This window comes from Labeo rohita, unplaced genomic scaffold (genome assembly GCF_022985175.1).
Source record: "Labeo rohita strain BAU-BD-2019 unplaced genomic scaffold, IGBB_LRoh.1.0 scaffold_1889, whole genome shotgun sequence".
Classification (NCBI taxonomy): domain Eukaryota; kingdom Metazoa; phylum Chordata; class Actinopteri; order Cypriniformes; family Cyprinidae; genus Labeo; species Labeo rohita.
This window is the reverse complement of record NW_026128098.1, coordinates 1-12846: the sequence shown is the minus strand read 5'-3', so window position 1 is coordinate 12846 and position 12846 is coordinate 1. Positions and strand designations below refer to the sequence as shown.

The window sequence follows — 12846 nt, the reverse complement described above, 5'->3', positions numbered from 1 at the left end:
ACACTCTTATACTTGAGAAGTTAACTTCCTCACTCAGGAATAGAATGTCCACTTTTGAAAAAATATGGAGCCCACTCCTGAAGTTCCTGGACAGTTGAATGTGATATAATATGAAAACAGCATACAACCACATGTATAGAAGAGCAGGTGTTTTGACATGCATTTTAGGCTCTGATTGATGTTTATCGCAATCATATGCAGTCTTTTGACATATACATGGTTTGAGTGTACACGTTTGTCTGTCTTTCCTTTTTGCTCTGTGTACCATTAATATATGTAAATTTGTAGCAGTGTAAGCTATTCATGTAATATTGTTTGTTATATGTTCTGTTTTTGGTAATAAAATTCTGTCATACATTAACAGATTCTTTTTGAGATTAACAGAGGTTTAGATGTTGATGTCTGTTTAAAAGTAATAGTTTGGTTTGATGTCACCATTAAGCATTTGCTTTAGTTGGGCAATTTGACTTTTGTCTCAGTGTTGTTCTTTAGCTGCTGTAACTATGCTATGGTGAAAGCAACAAGGGAAAATGTAATTAGATGGTGTTAACAAAATCATCATGTAGTGATGTGATCAACTGATGTCATCTAAAGTTTAATCTATGTAACTGATTTCTTATTCTGTAGAAATGCATTACAACAGCTTAAGATCCAGTGGTGTTTTAATTAGATGATCTGAAATTCTGCCTGTAATTTCAGTGTATGAATCTCAACAATGGTGACATGCTTCATGCTGCAATGCATTCTGGGAGCCCTGGATCAGTTTTCTATTAAAACTGTTCCATTCTATTCTATTCTCTTTAAATTATTGAAATTATCTCATTCAAATTCTGCTGAATTTCGGTCTGTAGAAGCTTTCCATTGCTTTAATAAAAAAAACTAACACCATAGACTAGACTGAATGAAAACAACTAACTACATGATGATATCTGAACTATCAATATGTTGCCAACATCATCTGATCACATTTCCCCTTGCTGTTTTTGCTATAACAAACATAGCTAGAAAAAACATCTGAACAAGTCAAATACCCAACTAAATCAAACACTGATCACCATAATGGTGAAATCAACATCTAAACCTCTGTTAATCTCGACGATTTGTAAATGTATGACAGAAATAAAGTCTGGTTTATAATAAGTGAAGCTGGTAATGCTGTTCTTGGAGTTATTTAATGAAACTGAGGTTCATCAAACAAAGGCTGAGTTTTTACTTTCAAGCTAAATTTGACATCTGAGCAACATTAGAGTCCAATGTTCAATGTCCAATGTGAAGCTTCCTGATTAAATCTTTATTATAATGTTAGACGATAATGTTCTAACAATGTTATCAATAAACATTTGTAGAAAATGTTTTAGGAGAATATTCTGGGAACTGATTACCAGAACATAGCATAACATTCTTTGAACATTTGTAGAACAAAAACTTGTTAGCTGGGCTCTTACATGCCAAAAGATCAAGGCAAATTTGATTTCTCCTGTCATGCATTACCTTTTTAGAAAACTTGACTAACAAGTTTTTAACAAGAATTTTAGAATGATAAACAAGGTGAAAAATATTCTGTTCTTGCTGTTTTTACTACAGACATGGCATCAAAACCCATTGAACTGGCAGCCCTAGGAAGACCTCTGTTTCCTGGTATGCTGTATGACTGCCGTGAGGATTCCTTCATTCCAGGTGCTGTAAATACTTAAATTAAGAAGTTTTTTGCTTCCTTTTCCACCAAATTGTGAAGCCACAAAAAAAAGAGGAAACGGTGTAATAATTTCCATTAATAAATTATTAACAAATATTATAAATTGTTTAACAGCTCAATAGTTATTATATATTCAAATACTTACAAGTATGAGATAATGTACTTTTAACTGTGTACTAATGAACTTAGTGAACATTATATCATGATTAACAAAATCATTAGTTCATGTAAATCAGGGATGGACAGATTTGATAGGGATGAGGGCCAGCACTTTTTCTCCTTTATACCAAGGGGCCAAATTACTATTCTACATCCACACACCTTTCACATGGTCTCACTCAAGTTCCTTTTTGCTGAAGAATGTCATGAATCCTGTCTATGGTCTTTGGTCTGCCTGCCACCAGAGGTCGCCTGTGCTTCATATTGACTCTCACACATACTCCACTTCACCCATCATGCACACAGCTGCAGCCAATCACACACGGCATAAATACGTGCTCCCAACTATCAATCAGCGGCAAGTATTGTCTAGCGTTTATCGCTCTCCCAGTGTTAACTACGTTACAGAGCCATTCTAAAGTTTCCTGAGTCTAGTCTGAGTCTTGTTTCTTGTCTGGTTATTCGAGTCTTGATCCTAGCCTGGTTATCTCGTTTTGTCTGCCTGTGTAACTGGCCTTCCTTTGACACTGTTACAGTCTGCGTTGTATTATAAATGAAGAGACGGATCACAGGAACTGCTGCTGATGGAGGGTTTATTAACATGGAGCATATAGATGCTGGATGGAGCAGAGAGAGAGTACAACAATGAGAAATTATTTTGTTCTGTGTTTTTTTTTTTTCCACGTCTCCTCACAGATAGAAATTTTTCACGTTCTTCGAAATGTTTGAAGTGGCAAGTTTTATTTAAATTCCCAAAATATTCTTCTAAAAGGTAGGATAACATTCTCTAAAAAAAATCTACAAATGTTTATTGATAACATTGTTAGAACATTATCTTCTAACATTCTAATAAAGCTTCCCATCACACTAGATGTGGACTTGCATTGCTCAGAAGTCAAATTTTGTTAGTTTGTGAAAAGTAATTGAATAATAGATGATCCAAATGGAGATCATAGTTATTTTATCTATTAAAACAAAGCATTTACCCCCCATTAAAAAAATAAAATAAAATAATAATAATAATAAAATAATAATATGCCACTACACAGGATTATGGTGAACAACTACTGAGTCTACAGGTATGTAGAGAAAGGATAAAGCCATATTTTATTTCATGATATAATAATTTTATTTCACAACAATGTATATCATACATAGACATTTTTTGTTATTTTTTCTTTGTTATTAATAATAAGAACCTAGATGCAAGAAACAAACTAAAGGACAACTACAATTAAGCAAAGACACAAATTAAATAAAGAGGGCCCTATGAAATCTGTTTTATTTTTTCCTAAATTCCATTTCAATTTTTCTAGACTATTTTAATAGGTACATTTAAAATATATTTATCAAAAAGCATGTCTAATTAATTGAAATCATTAAACTTGCAATATTTAACAGCAATTTATTAAAAGTTTAACAAAACATTACATTTTTTAATGGCCTATGAAATACGTTTCATTATTTTTCACAACTCCATTTGAGTTGCTGAACTCAAAGATCTAAGACTTTTTCAATGTACACAAAAGGCCTATTTCTCTCAAATACTGTTCACAAATCTGTCTAAATCTGTGTTAGTGAGCACTTCTCCTTTGCCAAAATAATCCCTCCACCTCACAGGTGTGGCATATCAAGATGCTGATTAGACAGCATGATTATTGCACAGGTGTGCCTTAGGATGGCCACAATAAAAGGCCACTATAATGGTGACATAAAATTGTGATTTTCGTCTTTTGGTGATTCTGCTTGTTGACATCAGGTGTCTTCAATAATGGTCAATCATCTCTCAATGAATCACTTAATTATCTCCTTAACTTTAACTCTGCTTCAGTGTTAATCTGACACTCTGATTTTGACACTTTCACATTCTTGGGTGTGGTCTCACATGTACTTCCAGGAGAGTTAATTTCACACTGGATTTTTTGCTGTGTATCCTCATATGTAACTTTTATAACCATTTCTCATTTCAGGTGTTACTTTGTGGGATAAGAAATCACTGAGTGAAGATTTGGACAGTCGTACACAGCTCATGACAGATTTGAAGTTCAGTAGCTCAGACTCGCTGTCTAGTAAGGCCAGTCTCCTGAATGTAAGCGCTTCACTGAAGGCCAGCTTTTTGGGGGGCCTGGTGGAGGTGGGAGGATCTGCCAAGTACCTGCAAAACACCAAATCCTCCAAACGACAGTCCAGAGTAACAATGTATTACAGTGAAACCTCAAGATTTGATCAACTCACTATGACTCAGCTGGGCCAGATCACCTACCCTCAGGTGTTTGACCAGAAAACTGCAACTCATGTGGTCACGGCTGTGCTATACGGAGCTCAGGCGATCATGGTGTTTGATCGCTCATTTGCAGAAGATGTAAACAAGCAGGAGATTGAGGGAGAACTGAATGTCATGGTCAAGAAGCTCCCTAAACTTTGCATTGAGGGAGAAGGAGCTGTAAAAATGACGGATGAAGATAATAAAAAGGCTGAGAGTATCACCTGCACATTTCATGGTGATGTCCATCTTGAGCAGAGTCCCACCACGTACATGGAGGCCCTAGAGGTGTACAAGAAGCTCCCCAGTCAGCTGAAGGCCAATCCACAGAATGCAGTGCCAATAAAAGTCTGGCTCTATCCTCTTTGTCTACTGGATACAAAAGCAGCTCAGCTGGAAAGAGAAATCAGCACACGTTTGATTTCCAACATTGGAGATATGATGGAGGGGCTGTGCGAGGTAGAGAGGACATGCAATGACCTGTGCAGAAGAACAAAGATAGGTGTTTTTAGTGATATCAAAGCAAGGTTGCGCTCATTTCAGGATTTATTTAGGATTTACAAGACTGTGTTTCAGAAAGAACTGGCCAGGGTCTTGCCTGCCATTCGAGGAGGACGTATGGAGGAACAGTCCTTGGAAGACATCCTGAAGATACACAGCACTAGCCCTTTTAATGCCGACTTACTTAACCAGTGGTTAGATGATGCAAAGGCTGAATTTTACCTATTGAATAATCACAGCAAGACACTAAATGAGATCAACATAGTAGATTCAGATGGGCTCAACGCCATCCTTCTTGATACTGATAATCATGCAGTATTGTGCTTGACCTTCACATCTCTAAAATATAAAGACCCATATCTTTCAACCCTGACAGAGTTTCTAAAATCTGACAAGTTTGAAGAGCTAAATGGAAAACAAACCCTGCTTTCTGTGACATCAGACATCAGGAAGTGGTTCAAAGATCCTGATGTCATTGAAAAGATGAGAGAGAACTTAAGTCACTTCAAGAGATTTTCAGAGACCAATAAAAATGAGAAGAGTATCCGATTCATTATATCTACCATCTCCAATCCCTCCATTCCAGGCTCCTCCATCTATCTGTATGAAAATGGGAAACTGACAGACACAAAGTTCCAGCCTGTGTCCAAGCCGCCCCTACCAGTAGTGAAGCATGTCCTGGGGCAAAATGTGTCCCTGAAACTGCAGAAGTCCCCAACTGGAGAAACAGTGAAGTACAGAGTGGAGTACAAGCAGTTGAAAGCAGATTCTGGAGCTGAGGAACACTGGGTTGTCACTGACACAGCTGATGAAGACTTCAGCCTTACTGAATTGGTATCTGGAAAGCAGTACCTGATCCGCTACAGGATACTAGGTAAAGTGGGAGTGAGTGAAGCCAGTGAGACTGTCAGTCCTACGCTCTCTTTAAGTAAGTGTCATCTGCACTGTGTTTTCTTTTTTATTTTAGTTTCCTCAAAACATTTGCTATGTTTAAACAATCAACATTTAGCATTATGTTTGAGACTGTACCACATCCAATTGACATCTGGCCCAGCTCTGAGCCAAGTGTAACTGCTTGTTTGGCAGCAAAAAAATTACGGCCCTTGTGTGGCCCAGATCTGCGGCCGGTTGCATAAAGGGGTTAGACCAGTCTTAAAAAGTAAGTCAGCCAAATTTTTCTTTATGTCTGGTCCTAATGTTTTATATTCAGTTACAGAAAAATGTAGATTAGTCCAAGCTGGATCCAAAAAATAAGACTGATTACTCTTTGGTTAACTGCTAGTTTATCAGACTAGTACTTAAGACGCTGTCTTAACATAGAGGCTAAGTTTATGCAACTGGCCCCTGGACTACAGACATAAGCCACACATGAGCCATAACTGGCCCAAATCTCAGCCAAATGGTAACTTATAACCAGCCCTGAACTGGGCCAGAACAAGTTTTAATAGTGCTACCCCCAAGCAACCATTGAATCAATGTTAAAAGTAGTTGATTTGTCAATGTTAATGACATGGAATTAATATCATTTTTGCTTGCTTTGCTCCTGCTCAGATCCCTCTGGGGTCTGAGGGTGTTTTGGGGCCCTGGAGAAGTTTTGACATGCCTTGACATTTGTGCTTTTTTCAGTATCTTAAAACATATCAATGGCTAAAGTCTGGTTACACTGTAATCAGCACAAACTGGGCTACAATAATATGTAAGCAACATGAATGTACATGTTTGTGTTTTTGAGAAAACAACGTTTATGCGTGGTTAGTGAAAAACTAAATGTTTTAAGTCACTGAAATAAAGCCATGAAACACATATAGAACATTTGTTTACAAGACAAGTGAAAAAAGTGAATCTTACCTGATATTGAAGTGCTTGCAAAACTTATCAGTAGTAAAGGAACTTGTTTTACACTAGAATATAGTTGAACATCTGATGTTGGTACAATGCTCTCAGAGCAAAACAGTTTGAAAGACAACAGGATTCATCTGTTGTGTAGGTATCGATCACTAAAAAACAAACAACATAAGAAAAACATCTGTGAGCATGTTAATATCAGAAACATCTGTAAAATATATATAGTATATATATATAGTGTATGAATTTGTAGTTATAGACTCACGCATTTGTACTAGCGTAAAAAGGACAATTTATATCTGAGAAACTAATAATTATTGTTTATCACGTTAAACATCTATTCGAGAACAGAGAATTGATAAATATGGTCTAAACATACACTCAGTGTAAACACTCATATTACATCCTATTGTTATATGACAAATAAATAACTAAATAATAACTGGGGAGACTGAGACTGCTAAATGCGCACCTGCTCATTTTTTTTGTTTCTTTGTTTTGTTGATATTGTGAGTGTACATAAATAAGAGTAGATCTACAGATTTAAATTATGTATTACTCTTATATGTACGATCAAGAATGAGTGAGCATTTTAGGTTCTTTTTGCTCCTGATGCAACTGGCATCGCCGACCCCACTGTTGACCCCAGGAGGTTAATGTTGAAAACATTTTAAAATATCAGCAAACCACCATTGTTGTGATCAGTGTTTGCTTTAGTTGGGCTCTTGACTCTTTGTACCTTAATATTAGATTTTTTTTTGTCTTTTGAATTGAAGATGATGCTGACTGTAATGTTTAAGAGGTTGTATAAATAATTTCACCAAAGTGTGTTGGAATTTTAATAATATGTGAAAAGCAGCTGTACAGCTATCACACTTCTATGAATTAACAGTGAATACATTCAGTAAACCACATAGAGTCCAGTCTTTAACCAGAAACCCCAAAACCGAGCCAAAAAAACAGCAACAACTCAGCCATGGATTCAACAAGTGGCAGCAAAACACGCAGTTACACTTTTAGACAGGGCTCAGTTTCACAGGTCACTACATGAAGGTTATGGCAAAACATAACCAAGATCGCCTTTCCTCTGGTTTGTCTGGCTGTTATAACTGTTACAACAGCCAAATAATATCTAATGTTAAAAATGTAAGGATCAAAAGCCCAACTAATGCAAACACTGACCACTATAATGGTTGCTTAAAAGTTGTGTTTTTTTTCCTTTGGTGATTCTGCTTGTTCACATCAGGTATCTTCAATAATGATCAATCATCACTTAATTAATCACTAGTTATCTCATTAGCTTTAACTCTGCTTCAGTGTTCATTTGACACTCTTCAGTGTTACTTAACACACACTCTTTAGTGTGAAGTCAAATAAACTCCCTGGAGAGTTAATTTAACACTGGGCTTTTTGCTGTGTATGGAGTAGGTTGTGTTTCAGGGTTAGCTTACTTTAGAACTATGATATGGCAAGCCAAAGGGGTCAGAAGTATGCTATAGATAAATCGTGTTTACATACAATATGCTGTCCTGATAGCAAACGCCGTAAAAAATGTGCGTAACGATACAAAAATGCTGTATTAGTATTTGTAAAACGTTTCGCTTTTAACACCGTATGGCTTGCCAGAAGGCGCCGTTAAAAATGCTGTTCTGATTGCACAAAAGCGTGTTTTACTTACGCTGTTTTCCTAATAATAATAAATAATATTGAACTGTTCTCACCCAATCAATGATGAACAGAACCAGACCAGACTAATTAACCACGGATCGTTTTAACAGAAGTGCCTGTGAACTGGTAAGAAATATTTATGTACAAAGTATCACTAGTAACATTAAGTATATACCGATTCCACATCTTTATCACACTTTAATGTAATTGTTAATTACATGGACAGTATTTTAGCATACCAGCTCCATCTACATGCTGCTGAATGACAAGATGTTATGTCATGATGTTATGTTAACGCCATACGGCATTAAAAGCGACACTTTTTCAAACGCTAATGTGGTTTCTGTACCATTTACACATGTTTTTTTATGGCATTTGCTATCAGGATGGTGTATTTGACGGTGCTAATACTAATTTAAATGCTGTCAAAAAACACGTTTTGTATGTAAACGCGATTTATCTATAGCGTAATTCTGACCCCTTTGGGTTGCCATACTATCAGCGCATGTGTGCGTGACCGACTGATGAGATTCCAGTGGGCGTGACAGACTAAAGATTGCACACAATATTATATATTATTACAATAACCTTTATACTGTAAAAAGTGAACCTGTTGCTTTAAGGAGGTATTTCTATCTGATACTACCTATAATTCTAATTTTGTTGTTTGTTCTGAGCATTATTGGAAGTTGTATTCTATTATGTTATTAGCATTCTATTATGTGATTAACATGATGCTAACATGATTTGTAGCACTTTCTTAGACTAGCAATATTCTAAAATATTAGAATATTATACTATTTAAAACATGGTTTAATGGCATTTTCAAAATCAACAAAACCAAAATTATAGTTGAAGATATTTGATTAATCGCACAGCACTTTGCGTGTTTGTGTTTGTTTACTGACTGAATGTGACTCTGTTCATTGACTTCACAGCCACCAGGTGGACCAGGAACGACTTCCTACAATGTAAGTTAAGAAAACCTTTAATCCTATAAATGATATGAACAATGACACTCAAACACTTAGTTGGCTACCCTTGACTAATGATTTTTCTGGTTGACTAGTAGTTGTTCATTTTATGCATTAGTTGACATTTAGTTGCATGTTTATTAAAGGGGTCATCGGATGCAAAGTTCACTTTTTCATGTTGTTTGAACATTAATGTGTGTTGGCAGTGTATGTACAAATCTACCCTATAATGATAAAATCCATGCAATGGTTTTTAATGAATCTGTAAAAATAATATCCCCTTTTTCAAATCGAGCCATTCACAGATGTCTGTCGTTGTGCCGTCACACCCACAGAGGCCGCTCCCACCATAGTTGATTGACATGAGCTCTTACCTCAGACCAGCTGTCACAGTCCAGAAACTTTCCTTGTTTCGATGCCGAAGCAGGGATGTAAATTAGACAAGAATATCTCCGATTGAGCGATTGAGGTGTTGTGTTGCTGAATGTGTAATAATGAACGTACTGGTCGTCATTTGCTCCCGACATCTGAGCCGCTGAAGATGCAGTGGATTAAGTTTGTTTGTGAATGGAATGCGCCTTTTGCATTTTGCAGAAAAGGGAGACTGGCATTTGTCGCAGTTTGGAAAAAAGGGAGAAAACCTGACAGAATAACACGGCGGATATCACATTTTTTGTAAAATTAAAAACTGCCTTTTCAATAACAACCAGATACAATACTGATTTTGGCAGGAACTCAATTTTGTAAAAAATGGCGTTTATCGCGTTTTGGAAAAGAGCTCTTCATATATCCGTCTGTGTTCGCGCAAATCATTCGTGATCCAGCTTCACTTACAGCAGAAGTGTGTATAAGGGTTTTTTTTATGAATCTTTGTGATCGCCTTTCCTTATAACGTGGTAGTTAGTTAGCGGCTAAAATATACAAGATAGTCATTCCACAGAGAGAAGAGAGGGGCGGGGTGAGCAGAGCTCATTTGCATTTAATGGAGAATGAGATGATTTTTGCAGAGCTCATTTTGACAAGGCAAAAAGGGTGTTGTTTCACAAAACCATTGAGAATTTATAGAAGTATATTAGAGACTTTTCATTAAGACCCTACAGAATCATATCAACTTGTGGAAAATGGGCACCCGATGACCCCTTTAAAAAACTATACAAATCATAATAATGAGCCTTATTGAGCCTAAGCACGCAAAAACAGCTTGCCACAGTGCAACGGCAAGTATAATAAAAATGAATGTGTCAGGGAAAACAGCAAGGAAACTGCATTAATTAACGTTTTCATAATTTATTGATAAACTAGTGCTTTCTTTGTTTTCGGTTTTCGGTAAGTGATGTGCCTGTATGCATGTTTCATACAGATTACACAATCTGAGAATATTTGTTTTCTATTTGAATTGGTTCATTTGAAAGTTCACATTTCACTCTCTACTGATATATCTGTCATGGCAAGTTTACACAGAATTTTGAAGTTTTGCACTCTAGTTCACAGAGACCGTGACGGCAGAAAGCGTGTCCTGTTTGTTTTCATTCATTTACAAAAGCACAATATTTTGTTGTTAATGTGAGTGCACACAAATAAACATAGTCTTTACAGATTCAAAAGATGTATTACTCTTATCCGTTTGACCAAAAATTATGGAGTATTTTAAAAGCAAGTGAGTGCACCGGCGCCTCCATCTGTCACGCAGTGAGCGTGTTACTATTCAGCTTCCACACTCCACGCACACACTTGAATAGTGCACATTTCTCTAGGTTAACATTAGATTGACCACGTAAAGTTGCTACTACGTACATCTTCCAGATTATAAACCATATTTGAGGTCGATGAATGATAGGTGAGCGTTTGGATGGTACTATATTACCATATAGACCAGCCGTTAATGATCTGTCTGTCATGTGACCACCATTTCTTGTGGATTTTTTTTTTCTGTGACTAATAAAATTTTGGTCAATCAAGCCAATGGTTAATTGACTATTAGGGGGCAGAGATGGAAACATTTCAGTTGTATTGCTGTCTATGGACGGTCAGAAAGCTCTCACTTGTCATTAAAAATATCTTAATTTGTAGTAATTCAAAGTAATTCATGACAGAATTTTAATTTTTGTGTGAACTATCCCTTTAAGAGGTATTTTCCCCTGTTCCTCTGTCTGTGAATGTCACCGATTCATCAGATGATCCTCCACAGCCACACACTATCCCATGATTCACTGCACACCAATGACCACAGCAATTCACTGAGACAAAATGACAGATTACACTTCAAACTACAAGTACTAGGTATCAACCACTCTCAACTCAGATATCTGATGTTGCTAAAAAAAATGTTGCTAAAAACAAAAACAGAAACACTTTAAAGTGGTTTAAATGTTGACATATCAACATTTATGTGATTTTACATATTCACATATTTTTGATTTTTATTCACATATTATGATTTTACATATTTTACATATTCAGTGATTTTACATATTCACACTGTTGAATATCAGATTTGATTAGTCCAGCACGGCAACAGCTGCTGTCGCTGTTGCTAGGAGACCAGATCAATCCTCCCCTGAGATTTATCAACATTTTAACACTCTGATATTGAAAAAATAAGTTTGCTTTAGTAGCAGAGTCTCATTTAAGTAAATTGCTGGTTAGGTTTGAAACCCACCACAGGGTGTCTGGTAAGAGACTTGGTCAACGGTGGTTGAAATATGGGAGTAACACTTTTATTTGTCACCACAACAAGGGTGATCAAGTGATCAACAAGGGTTCGTATGTGGTTTTTCTATAAAACAGAAAATTAAAAGTAAATACAAATATACATGATAAATATTTAGCAAATACACAATTGACCATGTAAATAAATAGAAGAAAACAAACTCACTATGCTATGTAAACTGAATTAAATAGTAAACAGCTCCATCTGTGGCATATCGCATCAGCGGTGCTCTGTCTGGACATGTTCTGCAGCGTATGCACATTAAACTGTTTACAACTTTAGAATACTGCAGAGACAAGCAGTAAATTGCATTGATATACAAACAAAACAAAATTACATAGATAGCATGAATATAAGCAACTATGAGTAAAGGTGATATATATACACAGTGCAACACCGTGCTAAAGACATGACAGTATCTTAACATTAGCCATAACGAATAAAAAGGACATCAGACAGCAAAATATAACAGACAGCTACACTGTAAAAAATAAAAAGTTGAGTTAACTTAAAAAATTAAGTTAATCTGCTGCACAGCAATTTTGAGTTTACTCAACTTTAAAGGAGGGAAGTTGTGCCAACTCATATATAAAAGTTCAGTGAACTTCAGTGAAGTTGAGTGAACTACCAGTCAGAGTTGGCACAACTTAGTTCTTGAAGTTCAGTAAACTCAAAAATGCTTTGCAGCAGATTAACTTAAATTGTTAAGTTGACTCAACTTAAAATATTAAGGTAACCAGCTGCAAAGCTTTTTTGAGTTTACTGAACTTCAAGAACTAAGTTGTGCCAGTAATTTTTTGCTTGAAGTTCAGTAACCTCAAAAAAGCTTTGCAGCCGGTTGCTTTAGTATTTTAAGCCAACTCAACTGCATTTTTTACTATTTAAATGTATAACTTTAAATCTTACATCCAGACTCTAAGCCACATTGTATGCTCCTCCACATCCTTTAAGAATACAAATGCATGCAGTATGAACAATACTGTAAATATAACACAAACAAGATTTTGTCATCATTACAGAAAGTATTTAT

The 12846-nt window shown here is 36.1% G+C and overlaps 1 protein-coding gene across 1 annotated transcript; it reads left to right on the top strand.

Moving 5' to 3' along the window:
- Nucleotides 1-1375: 1375 nt before the first annotated feature.
- LOC127159065 (cytolytic toxin-alpha-like) lies at nucleotides 1376-12817 on the top strand. The gene is made up of 3 exons (XM_051102004.1): nucleotides 1376-1677; nucleotides 3826-5547; nucleotides 9071-12817. The coding sequence occupies exons 1-3, from the start codon at nucleotides 1587-1589 to the stop codon at nucleotides 9130-9132; spliced, it is 1875 nt and encodes a 624-aa protein (XP_050957961.1). The 5' UTR covers nucleotides 1376-1586; the 3' UTR covers nucleotides 9133-12817.
- The last annotated feature ends 29 nt before the right edge of the window (nucleotides 12818-12846 follow it).